Source organism: Protomyctophum parallelum (genome assembly GCF_964188405.1).
Source record: "Protomyctophum parallelum genome assembly, chromosome: 3".
Taxonomy (NCBI): domain Eukaryota; kingdom Metazoa; phylum Chordata; class Actinopteri; order Myctophiformes; family Myctophidae; genus Protomyctophum; species Protomyctophum parallelum.
Window position 1 is genome coordinate 22,275,455 of NC_139698.1, and position 17,921 is coordinate 22,293,375.

At 43.2% G+C, this 17,921-nt stretch overlaps 2 protein-coding genes across 4 annotated transcripts; both read left to right on the top strand.

The window, feature by feature from the left end:
- Positions 1-867: 867 nt before the first annotated feature.
- On the top strand, positions 868-4,660 carry rps9 (ribosomal protein S9). 2 transcript variants are annotated; one of them, XM_083760719.1, is made up of 5 exons: positions 868-891; positions 1,845-1,957; positions 3,145-3,267; positions 3,454-3,640; positions 4,413-4,660. In XM_083760719.1, exons 2-5 carry the CDS (start codon positions 1,861-1,863, stop codon positions 4,588-4,590), a joined length of 585 nt encoding a protein of 194 aa, XP_083616845.1. In that variant the 5' UTR covers positions 868-891; positions 1,845-1,860; the 3' UTR covers positions 4,591-4,660. The 2 variants fall into 2 exon arrangements, with proteins under 2 accessions (XP_083616845.1, XP_083616846.1); XM_083760720.1 differs by lacking the exon at positions 868-891 and adding an exon at positions 937-981.
- A 601-nt stretch (positions 4,661-5,261) lies between these two features.
- mboat7 (membrane bound O-acyltransferase domain containing 7) lies at positions 5,262-13,856 on the top strand. Of its 2 annotated transcripts, none has more exons than XM_083761611.1 (9): positions 5,262-5,376; positions 5,930-6,013; positions 7,550-7,679; positions 8,519-8,645; positions 9,247-9,403; positions 10,399-10,594; positions 11,355-11,507; positions 12,400-12,576; positions 13,181-13,856. In XM_083761611.1, exons 2-9 carry the CDS (start codon positions 5,938-5,940, stop codon positions 13,605-13,607), a joined length of 1,443 nt encoding a protein of 480 aa, XP_083617737.1. In that variant the 5' UTR covers positions 5,262-5,376; positions 5,930-5,937; the 3' UTR covers positions 13,608-13,856. The 2 variants fall into 2 exon arrangements, with proteins under 2 accessions (XP_083617737.1, XP_083617738.1); XM_083761612.1 differs by having other exon boundaries at positions 5,312-5,376; positions 5,933-6,013.
- The last annotated feature ends 4,065 nt before the right edge of the window (positions 13,857-17,921 follow it).

Consider the following 17,921-nt stretch of genomic DNA (forward strand, 5'->3'; position numbering starts at 1 on the left):
AAAATAACTCCATATATGGGCATAAAAGGGACACAGACATAATATCTGGGTGGGGCATACATTTCCAACTTGCATCGTTCCAACCGCCACAAAAGGCCTCTGCCCGGGCCACAGCTGACATCACAAGGCCTCTGCCCGGGCCAGACTCCATATTTGGGCATGCCCAAATACGGGTTTGTCCCACCAACTTTTGACATCATTCTGACATATTTGGGCATGCCTGACAAAGAACTCCATATATGGGCATGAAAGAGGATACCGCTGACATCACGATGACTTGACCAGCTTAACAGAATGATAAATTGCTAGCAAACAAGTATCGTGAAGGAAAGTTGAAAAGAAGTTTGAAGAGAGAGTTCAACAGGGCGTGAAACCGTTAAGAGGTAAGTAAACTGGTGGGGTCCGTGCAGTCCTCGCGGGGGATCCCGCCGGTGCCATCCCGTAGGTAGGAAGGCCGCCCGGGGGTCCCCAGACCCAGTCGGGCACACTAGGTGGTCCCCGGAGCTCTGTGCCTGGGCACATGCGCACGCAGGGCCCCTGCCCCTGCCCAGCCTCCCATGGGCACTGGCCCCCCGGGCACCACTTGTTCATAAAGATGAAATGCATAGTATTATCAACACATTTCTATTGGGCTAGCCTCGGTACCCAGGCTTTTATTTTCTTCAATTTCTGAAGTTTGTTTCGGCTTTCGTAGTCAGTTGCTGTTTTCAGTTCAACCAATAGAGGGTACTGCTGACAGCGGCACCATCGGCACCGAGCCTGTTGCTAGTGTTGCTTCCGTTTCCAGCAGACATGCATTGCATTGTGGGACATGTAGTTCATGAAATCCATATAAATAAACTGGGAGCCGCCCACAACTTCCTCTTTCCTGCAACAGCCCCAGACAGATAGGTACGAAGCGGTGCTGTTCTTGTGCTTTATTGTCTGAAACTCTGAATGCCATTATAGAAAGCCACAGTCAACTGCCAATACAGTTTAATAGTATTATATAACGTATTATTTCTCCGCCAGAACCACGTGGCTTCTGTTGTGTTCGTGGAAATTGACACATTTTAACTACTAGCTAGGAAGCTAGCCATAGCTAAGTGAAGACAGTCGGCACGTGGGCCCGTATAACAACTCTATGGCTTGCGGCTCATTCACAGGCTAACTGATCAGAACCAAATGGACCCATCCGTTCCTTAAACACGCATGCATACTGTGCAGCAGGGGCGGGAACTCATTGTAGAAACTATTTTTGTTTGTGCACTCTGGTTTAGTGACTTACTGCGGTTTAATTTGCATCAGTAACGGGGCAGCTATTAGGCTACATGCTAGCTCAGCTACCTTGCTTGGTCAGCTGACGTGAGAAATTATGAACAGTTTGAAATGTACATTCATTTTAAAATTATTTATTTTGGCCTTGAATGTAAGCCTTGAGATTTTTTATTTTTTACCAATAAAGTCAACTTATGTCCCGATTTAGTAAAATGTTGGGCTGCAGGTATCTGTGGTGGAGTATTCATTGAACTTCATGTTTCAACATGGTTTAAAGGCCGATGATTTAAATGAATTCCTCAGATTTCCTGTGGTGTCATGAATTCCTCGTCAATGAGGCCCGTTACCTTTTTCACTGAACTGGACAAACATGTCCACAAGAGATCTTTGGTTTCTTGCTAGTTTCCCCCCCATTACCTTTAAAACCTTAACCTATTATGAATTGGATGAAGGTGCAAGTAAAAAAAATTAAAATGTAAATTATTTAAATGTAAAATGATTTTAAATTTAGATTGTCCCAATTTAGTAAAATGTTAGGCTGCAGGTATCTCTGTCTTATTTATTTTTAATGTCAAACGTGTCCGCAGGCTCAACTAAGCCACCATGCCCGTTGCCAGGAGCTGGGTTTGTCGCAAGACTTATGTCACGCCTCGTCGTCCATTCGAGAAGTCCCGTCTCGACCAGGAGTTGAAACTCATTGGTAAGACATGACACCATTTATTTTATTAAGCACATTGATGTCTCAAGACGCAATCGGTAGCAGCTTGCTTTTGATCTACACTGGTACTTAATCCAAACTGTCTCTAACTGTCTTGAAATCCTTGGTTGTGGCCCTGGGCATTTTCAAGAGAATGTCATGAACTGATGTGACACCATGAGCTTGTAGATCGGCTATTTTCACAATCTGTTATGTTTTGGTTAAACATCTTATTGCTTACTTAGGAATATCTATCACTGACGAGCAATGGTCTACATCTCAAAAGTTTGTGCACTCTCCTTCAGTATGTGCCAGGTACGGTCTTATAGAGTTTAAAATATTACACAGGTTACATTTGTCAAAGGAACTCAACAGAATGTTTCCAAATGTGAATCCAGCCTGCGACAGATGTGGCCAGTCGCCGGCCACTCTAGCTCATATGTTCTGGCACTGCACTAAATTAACATCATATTGGCAAACTATATTTAAATCACTGTCAAACATTGTTGGGAGACCTTTTGACCCGGATCCACTGACAGCAGTTCTGGGGGTCAGGGGGCCCGGGGTCAAACTGTCTACTTTCCAATATAACATGGTAAAATATGTGACTACTGGCTCGCAGACTGATACTGTTGAATTGGAAACAAGCACAGGTTCCCACTCACACTACACTTATGAAAGATGTTATGCACTACTTGCAATTGGAAAAGATAAAGTTTGAATTGAGAGTGAGTGAAGATAGATTTTACCAGACATGGCAACCCTTCATTGACCATTTCAATAGGGGCACGCTAACCCCTCCTACACAATAGATAAATTGGAAAAAAAAGGAACTGAGTATTTTTTCTTAATTTTATTGTTTCTCATTTAAAAAGAAATGTCTGTAATTCAGTTAATTTACAACAACGTGTTGGGAAAGTTTGAGAGCAAGAGTGTCTGTCCTGTTTGTTTTGTTTGTCTGTTCACATTTGTCATTTTTTTTGTTTTTTCGTGTTTATCACATTTATATATTTTATTATGTATTGTATGTGGAATTTACATTACCTGTCATTATCTTACATTTTATATAACTGAATAACTCATTATCGTTGTCATATACAAAATATGCCTAATAAAAACGGTATTAAAAAAAAAAAAAAAAAACATCTTATTGCTTGCAGCCCCACTAACATTATTGTCTTGTCTTTCAGGTGAGTATGGCCTGAGGAACAAGCGTGAGGTGTGGAGAGTCAAGTTCACCCTGGCAAAGATCCGTAAGGCTGCCAGAGAGCTGCTCACCTTGGATGAGAAGGAACCCAAGCGTCTGTTTGAGGGTATGCATGTATTGACTGTTGCATTTAATGCTATCGTTACTGGCCGATGATTTAATATTTCAACTGTCAGACTGGTATCTGTGGTGTCAAGAATTCCTCAACATGAGGCCAACAAATGCTCTGGTGAGAGGAACTGTACCAACCTTATATGCTGGCTCAAGAGGTCCTGTGTTCCTTGCCCGTTAGGTAACGCCCTGCTGAGACGTTTGGTTAGGATTGGTGTGCTGGATGAGGGTAAGATGAAGCTCGATTACATCCTCGGCCTGAAAGTGGAAGACTTCATGGAGAGACGTCTCCAGACCCAGGTTTTCAAACTGGGTCTCGCCAAGAGCATCCACCACGCACGCGTCCTGATCCGCCAGAGGCACATCCGGTAAGTGCAGAGAAAAGGTCGTCAAGAGCGTTTTCTTCACATGTAACTGTATGGAGTGTACAATGCCGTGCGCTACTCTAGATTGATGAGAAACTTTTCAAAATGCTTTGTCTTTCATCAGAGGTCTACCAAGCGCTATCGCTGAGGTCACTTAAAACAACGCGCCGCCAGGCTACTTTGGAGCCTAAGTTAATTAAAACATTTCTGCAAGGTCAATTCGGTCTCAAAGCCGTATACCTTGTCGCTAGACATTGCCCAGACCAAGGGAGGTGGCAGACTATCCCCATGGACTTTTGTCTATCAGGTAAAGTATAAGGATAATTGCACCAGTATCTGACTTTTTGTGGTGGAGTATTCATTGATGAACTTCATGTTTCAACATGGTTTAAAGGCCGATGATTTAAATGAATTCCTCAGATTTCCTGTGGTGTCATGAATTCCTCGTCAATGAGGCCTGTTAACTTTTGCACTGAACTGGACATCATCATGTCCACAAGAGATATTTGGTTTCTTGCTAGCTTTTCCCCCATGACCTTTAAAACCTTAACCTATTATGAATTGGATGAAGGTGCAAGTAAAAAAAAAAAAAAAAACTCCTAAGTGAAGTTATTTGGTATGTTTAGGCCCATATGGATTGTACTTCACTTGTGGATCATCAAGAACGGTGTGGATACTCCTAATATTTTGACGTGCAGTCAAAAACCACAGATTGGGACTTTGATTAACGCAACATTTCAGTCTCTTTAATAATCTTTCCTCCTGTGTCTTCCAGGGTGCGCAAACAGGTGGTGAACATCCCCTCATTCGTCGTTCGCCTGGACAGCCAGAAGCACATCGACTTCTCACTGAGGTCTCCATATGGTGGTGGACGCCCTGGCCGCGTCAAGCGCAAGAACGCCAAGAAGGCCCAGGGTGGAACTGGAGGAGCCGATGAGGAGGAGGAGGACTAAACTAAAAGTGTTTTGATTCTTCAGCCTGCAGTTTTTACTGAATAAAAAAAACTTCGGCTTTGATCATAAATCTGTCTGTCTTTTTTTTATGTCTGCAATTTCAACTGATGAATGTATAATGTATTGTGTAATATCACCTGACTGGGTGGGATTGGCATGTGAAATGAATAATTATTTAAATATGAGCACTTGGTATATTCCCAATAAGATACTTTATTTGCACTAATCGCTACACTTATTGTGGTTTAGGTAATGGGATATACAATCTATAATTGTTTAACACAATACAAAAGTCTTTACAGAAGTATCATGTGAATAAACAGACTGTAGAAAGGAATAAACATACTTGCCAGCAAACTACCGTCCACGCCCCCAGTCATTGTGGCATGAGCTTTCCAACCAGGAAGTTACTGAGATTGAGCCATAGGATTGAGCAACACATCCCATAGGGACATTTTTGCCTTCAATATAAATTGGCATTTAATAATTTTTTTTTAATTCATTTAATACTTAACATTTGCAAAAAAGCTACAATGGTACAGATTTATAAAAGGATAAGAAAAAAAGCCCAAGGCTTGTATCCATTGTGGTTATTTGAGTTTGTCGGGAGTCTCGGGACTGGACCGAACTAAATTGAGCGTCCTCACTTATGCTTTAAAGGTATAAAAGTACCTTACACTGACAGCCCTCAAACCAAATAGCTAGCTAGATGGAGCAGAGCTGCTATAGCAGTTTGAAGCCTGCACGAATGCCTGGAAGTATTTAAACTGGTGAATTTTTCTAAATGTAAGTAACGTTTGTTTGCCCTCTTACATAGACGTAAATCTGCAGTGACCTCATATAGTCGTAGTAGTAGGCTAACACTTCATTCTGTCTGAGCCAGCCAGGCTAACGTGTCAAGCATGCAAGTCTCATTTCACTGGCTCGTAGTTAGCATTTTAATAGTGATGATGGGATATGTCGGATTATGTATTGATTGCACACTTTACAACACTACAACTGGCTAAACTGAGTGTTTAATTTCCATTTGCATGCCATTAACTAACTGAATCAGACTCAAATGTGTGGTAGCTAGTTCCTCTAGTCTGGGCTGTCAAGAAGTCGTTCAAAATGCAGGCTTCATTCTAATCTAATACACATACCGGTACCATACGTACTAGGAAATTCAAGTGTGTGTGTGTGTGTGTGTGTGTGTGTGTGTGTGTGTGTGTGTGTGTGTATATATATATATATTCAGTCCTCAATTAAATGGCAGATAGCCAATCGTACATCGGCTATTTTCGAAGTCGGTGATCCGATCTGATCACTGGTTAAAATCATGTATGTGTTGATTTGCTAGCAGAGAGAATGTCTCCTGATGAGCTGGTGTATCTGGCCGTCCTCGCTGCCTCCATCCCCGTTGGCTTCTTATTCCGTTATCTCAGTGAGTATATTGTGGACTAAACTCTTCTTAAATGAAGACAATGGCATTCAGCAAATAATCTGTTAGATTGCAGTAGCTCTGGACCATAGCCATTAGCCATAGGATTTGGATAAATTCTTAAGGTGCAGACCACTGCTGGTGGCAAGCTAGAGACAGAGTTGTATCTGGCTGTTTGTCACTTGGGTTTATGCATAAACTTAAACTCACCTGCTAGTTGACATACCGGTATACTACACAATGCAGTATTTCTCTCTACTAGTACTCTCTTGCTTTCAGCAAAAATGCCTCACCAAGCAGGTGTTTAAATATTCTGCTAGTGAGCTATTTAGTAGTTATATTTTGTGGTCTGTAGCTGTATATAAGAAAGAATATACAGATAAAGCCACATAGGCTTTAGATCGGTTGTCTGTATTAATTATTATATGGTGGCTATAGCAGTTTTGTCTAAGAGTGAACAATGGTCATTGACAGCCACAGTACAGTGCATGACACTATCACTCCATTAAAGTATCTCTTTATTCACAAAGAATATGATGCTTGTGCGTGCCCAGATGGCTTTTATCAGATTATTCAAAGGGCTTTGTTAGATTTAGATTAAAACTGGGCCAAAACATCATGCTTTTGTGAATGAAGAGATCAAGTTCATCTAATGGAGAAAATGTTGTGCTTCTTGTGTGTTGTGTTGTGTTTTGTTTTTCTGTAACATGCTTTGATGTGTGTGGCTGGTGGCTGATTTAAGCAGTCACAAGTCACAACTGGCCTCAAGCTAATTGGGTTTTGGTCTGGGTTGTTACTGCATATCTGCTGTGCATCAATCTAATCGATGTGTACAGGACAAATCAGCCATCCCCAAATGCTCTGCCATCATTCCAGCAATGTATTACCTGCTCTGGCTTGTACGATCTTGCCTTAATTCTCTTCAGTAAAAGTTGACCATGTTTGTACCCATCTACCTGTGTCCCCATCAGTGTTGATTTCGTTGCCAAAAAATAGCTTTTCTTTCACTGACTAAATATATTGACAATTTCAAATTAAATACTAGATTAAAATGGGACTATATGGAGAAGAGACCTAAGACATGGTATTTTATGTTTGGTTGCGCTCGGGTGTTACCCTCTGAAAATAGCAGATCTACAAGCTCACAATGCGTCGCAGCGCAACGCGAGCTTGTAGCTCGGCTATTTTCAGCATTCAACTACAGGTATGTGTAAAATGATGCATTACGACATCATGGCCTGCCAAAATGCCCTAATCCTAACCCAACACTAAAACATTTCAGGTGACTAAAATATGACTCAAACTAAATTTTATTTTATACAAAAGTCTATGCCTGAACTAAATCAAAATTTGCTGTCAAAATCAACATTGGTCCCCATGTGTCTGAGAACGCCCAGCAAAGCCACTGAGGTGCCTCTGCCTGTATCAGACCTTCAATCAAGCACCGTTTTGACCACGAGCCCTCAATTTGCTTTGCTTCAGAACATACATCATATTAACCATGTTGCATTGGCTTTGCTTTGACTATTCTCTTTCTAGGTCCTCCTGTGAAGCAAGGGGCATCTTTGCTCTTAGGTCTGTCTGTTGCCATAGCAACCTGTCAGATCCACACTCTGCACTCTCTGGTGACAGTGATTGGAACATGGATCATCGTCAAAACCAGTTGGAGGTGAGAGAGAGCGAGGCCAGTACAGAGTCGAACGTCTTCGTAGAATAGTTCACACATTTGACAGGGCCCGTCCGCATGTCCAGGTTGCACTGTACATTACTCAACGTGAGTTCTTATATTCCTGCAGAAGTGATGAACCCACAGAGTTGCATTTCAAAACTGCTATGTTGTGAAAGATAAAGCAGAAGAGAGCAGAAGTCTTGAGTGAGATATAGGCGAAGGTACATCATGCTGTTGTTGCCTGCTACAGTGAGAGAAGGGGTTCAGATCGCCCCCTGCTGTTTGTTTTCAAAACCATGACTGAACTTTCTGTTGCGGACCCTTTCAGTTATAATAAGCAGATACCATGTCAGGGTTTCCTCAAATTATACATTGACAGTGTGAGACGGAAGCACAACTTTTGCAAGCATTGTTTTTGTACTACAACGGCAGGGCTGGCGCGTAGAGTAGATGGATGATTTCACTATCACAAGCTGTGATAGTGTACAGTACGTTTTGTATATTTTGGGTCGTATTGATTCCGTTTATGATGCAAATCCCTTTTTGGCATTTGCCCTGCAAGAAAACATACTTGTGATGTCTTGTCTTCCTGTGCTTTTCTCCCAATGTATTTTAACCCTTTTTCTGTTCTTTTTCATTTGGCAAAATTGACAAATCTACAAACTCAAAACTCAACAGTTCAGCTGTTTTCGGCAAAGGGATTTGGTGTAGAGGGGGGAAAAAAGGAGTGGATCTAGTATAGAGCCGTGGAGCCAGTTAATTTAAATATAGCGTTTCTCCCGTCTGTTAATCTTCTCTAGTGAACAAAACGATGTTCTATGACTTTGTATGTCAACCAGGAGTGCACCTGCTCTCTCCCTGGCATGGACCTTCCTCTATCTCCTCTTCTTCAGACTGGTCACATGGTTTGGTCTACCTCCGCCCACACCGTTTGCCAATGCCATCCAGCTGCTCCTCACGCTCAAGGTACCCAAAACTCTGCTCAGCTTGCAGGGCAGGGCATGCCGCTACCAAGTCCGACTGACCTTATTTATGTGCTGTATTTATGTGCTGTATACCTACTCTTCTTTATCCAATAGAGTATAGAATATCCACCGCATATGCCTCCCTCCACATCCTCTGCCATTTTATTGTACTTTTTGTTTGTTCTTAAAGGGGTCAGAAAAGTGTTTTAGGTTGAAATCTAGAGCTCTTCCTGTGTGTGTGTGTGTGGGTGGCTGGGTGCTCAGCTACGGTCAGTGCTCCACCAAAAAAGTCGAAATGGCCGCACTCCAACAAATGAAAATGCTAGATCGTGCTTTGGCAAGAGCCTGTCATGAAAAAAAAGTGTAATTTTCTTTTTTTAATTTCAACTAGATTCGCTAGAAAGACAGAGCCTTACAGTGGCAAACAGCATCTTACAGCTCCAGGTCTTTCTTTTTGTATACAGTAGTAGTCATGTGATGTTTATGGATATATTGTCCAGCCCCATGACCTGTAGCATGACCTGTCAATAAAACAGAAATGCCCTAAAACTCATTTTCGTATTGAATCAAGTTTTTCATTCTTTTTTATGTTTTCAAACCAGATGGTGAGCCTGGCCAATGAGATCCGTAGTTTCCACCTGGAGAAGAAGAACGAAGTGAGCTCGTTTTCCAAGTCTCCCGTGATCGGGGGTCTATCTCAGGAACCCTCCCTCTACGACATTCTGTCCTATAGCTACTGCTATGTCGGCATAATGACAGGTAAGTCTGCTCTGGGGAACATTAAACGGTAAAATAATAATATGTGTTTACAGATCTCTATTCAGTTTGTAAAGCTGCTGAGTTGCGACTCGAGGCGTTTTTTGTAGAAGACAGAAATAATCGCCTCTTCTTGCATGTTGTAATCACAGATCTTAATAATGAAATGGCATATTTTGGGACTGGAGCTTCTTTCTGTTTATACGTTTGATGTTTGATACTTGAGCCATATGTTGTTTGTGTTTGTGCCAACAGTCATTTGTATTGTTCGATGTGATCTTTACGTTTGCATCCATTTTTAACTCTCGTCTCTCTTTGTCTCGCCTTCTGCCACTTGTTCAATCTTGTGTGAGTCCATATATATACGTTTTCACTCTTTCAAATGTGTTCCAGTGTTTTTTCATGTCTTTATTTAATAACTCCACCCTTCATCCATCCACCTTCACCCTTCCTCCTATACTGAGCCTTTCCTCCCTTTATTCTGTTCACATTCAAATGGACTGTATTTTGCGTGTCTTAAGTACCAGGTCTTATTACTTAACTTAAGACCTGGTCAATGCTCTTTGGCCACTCAGAATAGCCAAATGGCATTGATCACGCCTCCAGGTCTTAAGTTAAGTAATAAGACCTGGTACTTAACCCATTTAACGACATTTTAACGATTAAAAAAAAATAGCAGACCTACAAGTTCATAGCACGCCACTCGGTGGCACGCTATGAGCTTGTAGATCTGCTATTTTTATAATTTTTTTAAATTATACATAATGTTTAAAACACCAAAAAGGGTGTTATTGCAATCTGTCGGTGAGCACTTATAACATATACAACTCAGGTCATTCCACATTTCCTTGACAGGGGTTCCCGCCCAAAATGGGTTAAGACACGCAAAATGCAGCCCATAGTCTCTTATAAATTGTCTTTATTTCCTTTTTAATCGTATTACTCCTTTTCTCTCTACTCCGGCATGTCCTCATCTCCTCCCTCGGTTTCCCCCGAAGGCCCGTTCTTCCGGTTCCAGACCTATATGGACTGGCTGAGGCAGCCCAGTCCTCTCAGCCTGCCGGGCTGGAGCCCGTGTCTGCAGAGGCTGAAGCTGGTGCCGCTGTACGGGGCTCTGTTCCTGTCCGTCAACTCTGTCTTCCCCCTGGCGTACGTACGCGCCGAGGACTTCCTGGAACGCCACTTCCTCTTCAGGTATTGTGTGACGCAGAGTGAGTGCGATGCATGGTGGTGTGTCGGGAAGCTGTGTCTCGAACACGCATGGTGTTTTTAGTTGAGTTCAATTGTGGTTTACTTTGAGGCATTGGACCATTTGGAACATAATTATAAACAGGCTTTGTGAACAGAAATTGCACAGGGCAGTTAAGACAAATAAATAAAAATAAAAAATATACTATGGCCAAATTAGGCCATTATTTAATAATTTTATATATCTTTTAAATATTTTAAATATGGAAATTGGATCTACAAGCTCACAAAGCGTCACATCGCGACGCATTATTTCCATAACATATTTCAGTGTTCAATGAACAGGTGAATCTATACAGATGAATGGAAACAATTATGCAAGATGATAGCGGCGGTTATCTCAAATAATTGCCAATATGTAATAATCGCGACAGGCCTAGGTGTGTACAGTAGACCCCATTTGCAACTTGCATCAAGTTCTTATCTGGATATGGCGAGGTGAAAATGGGTTGTCGAGAGTCTAGCATGAACAGTCAGAGCCGTGGTTGAATATTGCACAATGGCTTTTTTGGTTGGGTCTACATAAAAAACAAAACACTGATCAATTATACAGATTAACATCCTAAAGTTCTCTCTCTCTCTCTCTCTCTCTCTCTCTCTCTCTCTCTCTCTCTCTCTCTCTCTCTCTCTCTCTCTCTCTCTCTCTCTCTCTCTCTCTCTCTCTCTCTCTCTCTCTCTCTCTCTCTCTCTCTCTCTCTCTCTCCAGGTTGTTCTACATGGTAGCAGTGTTCTTTGTGTTTCGGATGCGTTTCTATGCGGCGTGGTGTGGTGCAGAGGCTGGCTGTATCAGTGCAGGGTTAGGCTGCTACCCAGAGGCAGCCATGTCCAAACCCGGAGGAGGACCCACCGTGAAATACAGGTACATGTTTTCAATCTTTTATTTAGACTGGTGAAAGTGACTGACGATGGATGCGCCTTTTGGGCAGTAGTGGGAAAAACTTGTTTGGTCTGGTCCCGACTAGCCTCGATACCCAGGCTTTCATTTCGTCTGCGCGAAAGATGAAAGCCTGGAAAAAGCCGTGGGCTGAACCAGTCTAAAAGTGGGAGTCAACCCTTCCGGGTGGGCGTCGCTCTAAATGATGTGACGTAGCGCTGCACTAGGGGGGAGAGGAGGGGCCGGGGGTGACGGACAGATCGATGAGATCCAATCAGGGTGCGCGCATTTCTGAGGCGCGACCCGCCCCTCTAGACCAGAAATGTCTCTGCTTAGGTCAGGCTAGGTCCCGACTAGCCTGGGGTCCACCTATGCTTTCTATGGCATAGGCAGCTCCCGGCAGGATCCGCCGGGAGAATCTAGACACAGCTGCGCGACATGAGACTGATTAATTAGAGCGACAGAGAGAGAGGAGTGAGTGTGTGTGTACGTGTACGTGTGTGCGTCAATTTAACAAAGGTGCAGACGATCAGAAATCAGCAGAGTGATCGACGTTTGCGCTACTCTATACCGAATTGAAGTGGACTCGGACCCAGACATTTTCTTTCCTCCCTGGAAATAAAGACGTCTGGGTTTCCAAGGCTAGCCCGTCGTTAGCCCTGGGCAGGTGAAAAGTGTTTTCTTTGTAAACACCTGACCTAAAGTCACCATAGTCACGAATAATGTCACGTATTGACATTACATAAGGGTCCATTTGTACACTCAGTTATGGGGGTCCTTGAAATGAAAGTTTTGAGAACCAGTGGTCTTTCTTTATCAGTTGAAAATGTATGTGTTGCTAAAAAAAACCTTGTTGTGTGTCCATCGGCCCATGCAGCCCTGATCCCAGCGCTGCAGTGGTGTACGACTTCAGAACCATCCAGAACATAGACTGCTACAACACAGACTTCTGTGTGAAGGTGCGACATGGCATGCGCTACTGGAACATGACGGTGCAGTGGTGGCTGCATCACTACATCTACCCCAACGCTCCCTTCAAGTCCTACGCTCTCAGGTCAGTGGTGGCTAGCAGGAGGAATCCATCTTTAAATGCTGTTTTTTTAAAAGGCCCAGTCGGTGAATCTAAACGATGCACTGCCTCGATTACCGTCATTAGCTTCAGCTTCCCCCCCCCCCAGACCAGAGCGTTGTAACGGGGATAGACTCCCACGTTCTGGACCGAAACCGACAATAAGCCTCTCCGATCTACTTACTTATAGACTACTAGACGGACATAGCTAACGTTCTGGACACTTTATTTTATATAGTGTAAATATCCATATACATTCTATATACCCTACCGGGAAATACCGCCCTATATCAGCCATAATAACTGGCAAAGTAACACCTGTGTAGGTGTACAGTACCTTTTAACACATTTTGGGGAGGGAACCCCTTTTGGTGTTAGCATTATGCTATGCTTTAGCTATTGAAAAATAGCAGATCTACAAGCTCATAGCTACGAGCTTGTAGGTCTGCTATTTTTGAAAAATCGAACAACCAGTGACATAGAAACATAGCTTTTTCAGAAAACTGTCGGGATGTAGAAGACATTTATATAGAATCTGATCTCAGGTCAGAATGGGTTAAACTGTTCTCCCTCCCTCTACCATATCCAGAGCCGGCTGGACCATGCTGATCAGCGCCTACTGGCACGGCCTGCACGTGGGCTACTACCTCTCCTTCCTCACCATCCCGCTCTGCATCGCCGCCGAGTCGGCCATGGAGGCGTCTGTCCGGGCGCGGCTGGGACCGCGGGGCCAGCGCGCCTTCGACTGGGCCCACTGGTTCCTGAAGATGCGGGCCTACGACTACATGTGCATGGGCTTCGTCCTGCTGAGGGCCGACGACACAGTGGCCTACTGGACCTCCATCTACTTCGTGATGCACGCCGTCGCCGCAGCCTGCATCGTGCTCGGGCGGCTGCTGAAGAAGGGAGGAGGAGCCAGGAGGGAAGAGAGCGGTAAGAGAACGAGTGCTGTTAAGGACGGGGACGACGAGGCGGAGACGACGAGAGAGGAACTCTCCCGGGAGAAGAGAGACTGAACGACGTCGTGTACACTGTTAGGTATGGGTCGACGACTTGACGTGGGCCCGGATGGTTTTGGGTGACGTTCGGGGGAAGGGACAACGTCCGCAAAGTCTTCAGTTCACAACAGCCTTCATTGTGCCATCTTTGTCGCAAATGTCAACACAGTTGTGGTGTTCTTTTTTCCTGTCGGGGATCGGGAAAGGGTTTAATTCAATGGTTCTATAAAAAACCGAAGTTACAATAGCCCAATGGAGATATTTCGTTGTAAAGTTTCAAATATTGAGAGAGGTGTTGAATGCTTAAGCTCAGTGAATGTTATTTCAAGTGGTAAATGCCTGGGGGGGGGGGGGGGGGATGTACACCATATACCTTTTTATTCATTCTACCTTTTTGTAGATTTGAGCAAATGCACAATTGTTGAAATTATTTAAACGCCAATTTCCGGTTTTCCAAGTCCAGTTTTCATACAAAGGCTTTTAAACTCGGAGGTCAAACAAGGTTTTTGCTACCTCACAGAGTCATTGCAACGCTTTCCTCAGTGCGTGAAAGAACACAATTAACGTGGAACACAAGTATTGTCACACATTTCCCATTGTTTCAAAGTCAACACACTGACAAAGGTAATCGAGCCCATATAGACTAGCCAAACCAACTACACATTCCAACAGTTCCCTGCATGGAAACGTCTGCCTTACAAAAGCAAACGGCAGTAACTACCATCTGTGTAGACAACATAGAGTAGCTAGAGCTTAGATTTCATATTACGTGATTCTTCGACTGGTCAGAGACAAGTCCGCTCATTACTTATTTAGGGGTGGGCGATATGGAGATAAATGTCACCAAGACGATACAATGTCTCCACGATATGCCTTTTCTGAGATATCGTGATACAGTGAATGCACATTCCATGATTTGCAGTTCTTTACCTTCATTTATACTTCTGTAGAACGACTGTTTCTTTCGCCCAAAATAATTAAGTATTTTGGTCTAAATCGTCGTTTACTCCTTTTAGTTGTGTTACCGTGTAGGTGATTGTACTGTTAAGTAACTTGAAAAATAACCACAAAATTATATTGTGTATCGTGATACTGCTTGAAACAATATTGTGTTATTATATTTTTCCATATCATCCACCCCTAGGGCCAGTAGTACTGTACCGTTGACGGAACAGGAGATGGACATTCGGGGCCATTGGTTTCACTACTGCCACAGTTACTGCTCTTTGGCTTTGTAGGGCAGATGCATTCCAGAGTTGCTAAGTTGTCTAAGTTTATGTACATTATTATGCTCTCATATTGAGCCCTGATAACACTGTTGAAATGATCGGTAGAGTAGAGAGACGTTATCACTTCTAAGCTGGAAGAAACAACAGAAAGTTGTGTTGCATATTTCCGTTGCTCGTGACCTACGAGGTGCATTGTTAAAGCACAGGACCTGACATGACCATCCATTGCCATAAGTTCTCGTTTTGCCTGCATTAAGCCTGATTTAGTCGTTGTTGCGCAGATTAAAATAGGCCATCGACTAGTTCTGCCACACGCGCGCTTGTGTAGATTGGCTATTGTCGCCGCACGACCCTGGCATGCATAACTGCATGCAATGAAGTATAAGTCATGCCAGGTCCACTTGAGATGTGGAGCTATGTCAAAACATATGGATAGCTGCTAAATCCCAGCTTAATCCCCAATCTAGGTTTCGTGAAACAGGCCCCAGGGCAGAGTAGTACCTATCAAGCACCTGACTGCTGTCTGGCACCACTGAGTTTATAGTCTTGGTCACTCACTTTTGCACGCTGTACTCTGTCGAACATTCCTGTGTGTGTGGTGGCCATTTTGTCAAGCATTCCGGTGTGGTGGCCGCCACTCTGTCAAGTGTCAAGCATTCCGGTGTGGTGGCCATGATGTTCAAAACGATTGTTTTTATATTGACCCTCAATCACTGTTTTTCCACCGTTGTCTGTCATTGCTGCTGTTTCAGATGACGCCCTCTGAATCTGGGGACCCTCCCTCCCCAAACTAAATCACATGAGAAGCACTGGTATCGGTAGAGAGGGTGTCATCTGAAGCAGACTCTGCCACAGTTTGATCACTGCCAAAACGGTACTGCCATCAAGGACCATCTTGGGTTGCGACCCAAAAAAAGAGATTTCAAATGTGTATAGGCTGCCTCATTTTACTGAAAAACAAACTGTTGGATGAATGTGTTATGGACTATAAATATTTGTAAAAACCCGTCAGTGGGTTGTAGAGCTCACAGGGAGTATAGTTCACCCAAAGAATGACCTATTGTCTATCAATCACACACCCTGTGAAGCCTTGAATATTTTGTTTTTGTTGCATTCCTAAGCCAATGACTTGATGACCGGTGGAAGACTGAAAGCGTCTCCTACTGAGTCAACTATTTCTTCTTCGTTTTTTCTGAATTCAAGGCTTAATGATAGAAAATTCGTGATAGAAAATAAGTCCTTTTTGGGGGGGTTAATTACTCCTTAAAGTGATATTTAACTTTCAAACATGTTTGAAAATGAAATATCAAGGGGGCATTTTTCACACACAATTCATCTGAACTGATATTTGGTTGTAATGCTCCGATCTAATCTCTCTACTGTAATAGCCTTTTGAAACCTGTATACATTATATGGGCCCAACAGTATTACACATGTGAGGCTTTAGGCCAGAATATCTGTTTCTTTTTACATTTTATGATCGAGATGCAGCTCAAGACACTTGCTCACTCGTACTCTCATAGGCGTGTGCAAAAATAAATCGTAATAAATACGTATTGTGGGGAAATGCCCACATCAGCTCGGTTCTTTTTAGACTGCTTTATCAGAATGTGATAGACGTCACCAGAGTTAAAAGGTTATACACCTTCTGTACAATTCTTTGCGTATGTTGTTTTGTAATGTTATCCTTTTTGCTTTTCCAGTTCCAAATCCTAAATGCAAATCCCTTGCAGTTAGTAATCGTATTCACTGTGAATTATAATTATTAATTTCCCTCTCATTCCCAGGCTGTGTATGTTTTGTCCTCTATGCCAGAAGGTCCCCCTGAGCTGAGAGAGAGATTATGCAAGGACCCCCACTTTCTTGCATAAAATTCAGTTTCTTTTGCAGATTGAACTTTTTTCATAGTTTCATTGATGGCTTCATAGACTTGTTTGACAGCAATCAGTGTTGTCTCAATTCATGTTTTTGTTAATGTTAACCACTTAACCCCCCCCCCCCCCCCCCCCCCATACACGAACCACTTTGTCGAAAATAGCTGATCTACAAGCTCGCAACTCCGCACCACGAGATGTGAGCTTGTAGTAGATCATCATCTGCTATTTTCAACTAATGGGATGCTATAGGGTTGATGAAAGTGGTTAATGAAAAAGAAAAACGCTATCTCTAAGACAAAGATCTGGTGCCCCCCCCCCCCCTGTTGAAGACCCCTGCTTTCTTTTATTATATGCTATTTTTGTTAATAAATTATGTCGCTAAACAATTTTGCACTTGGTGACAATTGTAACACAACCTCTCCTGCTTCAGTCATGGAATAGAGTACATGTCAATATTCACACGCAAACACTCACTGGAGGTTATTATTTCATAGTTTGTTGGATGATGGTGTGTGTGTGTCTCGAGACAGACTGTTTGCTCATGCAAATTCAAAGGAAAAGAGGGGGCTGCTTTTCCTTTATTTGCCTAATCAATCTCAGATTGATTAGATGATTACTAAAAGGTTATTATGAAAGTTACTATGAAATCGTCAGTCAGTCAGTCGCACCCCAGTCACGGGCCTGCCGCAAAGTTAATAGTGCAGCCGTGCCTGGCAGGCCTCAAAAACCATTTTTTGCGGCAGGCCCGGCCCTACCCGGGACCTCATCAAACCCTGTACACTCAAGACACTGCCCCCTCTGATCTCCATATATGGAGCTCACCTGTTTTGACATTCCATATGTTGATCTGACCTCATCAAACCCGTACGCTCCATATATGGACAGTACAGAATTCATTCCATATGTTGATCTGACCCCCCCATTCCAAAGCGCCAGCGCTCGCTCAGCAGTCTGCTGTTGGACTAAATTATTTATTTGAGATATTTAGCTTATAAAAAGCAAGGCTTTTGCACGACTACAGGCGACGGGTGCGTACTGCGTAGGAGAGGGTAAGGTGCCCGACAATGAAGAGGAACAAACACCCTAACCCGCACACTGTCTTCAAATGCAGTGAAAACCTTGAATAGAGAAACGGCAACGTTTCGGCCTATGCGGCCTTCATCAGCTAGCTATCCATAAAGATAGCCTGACGAAGGCCGCAACGTTGCTGTTTCCCTATTCAAGTT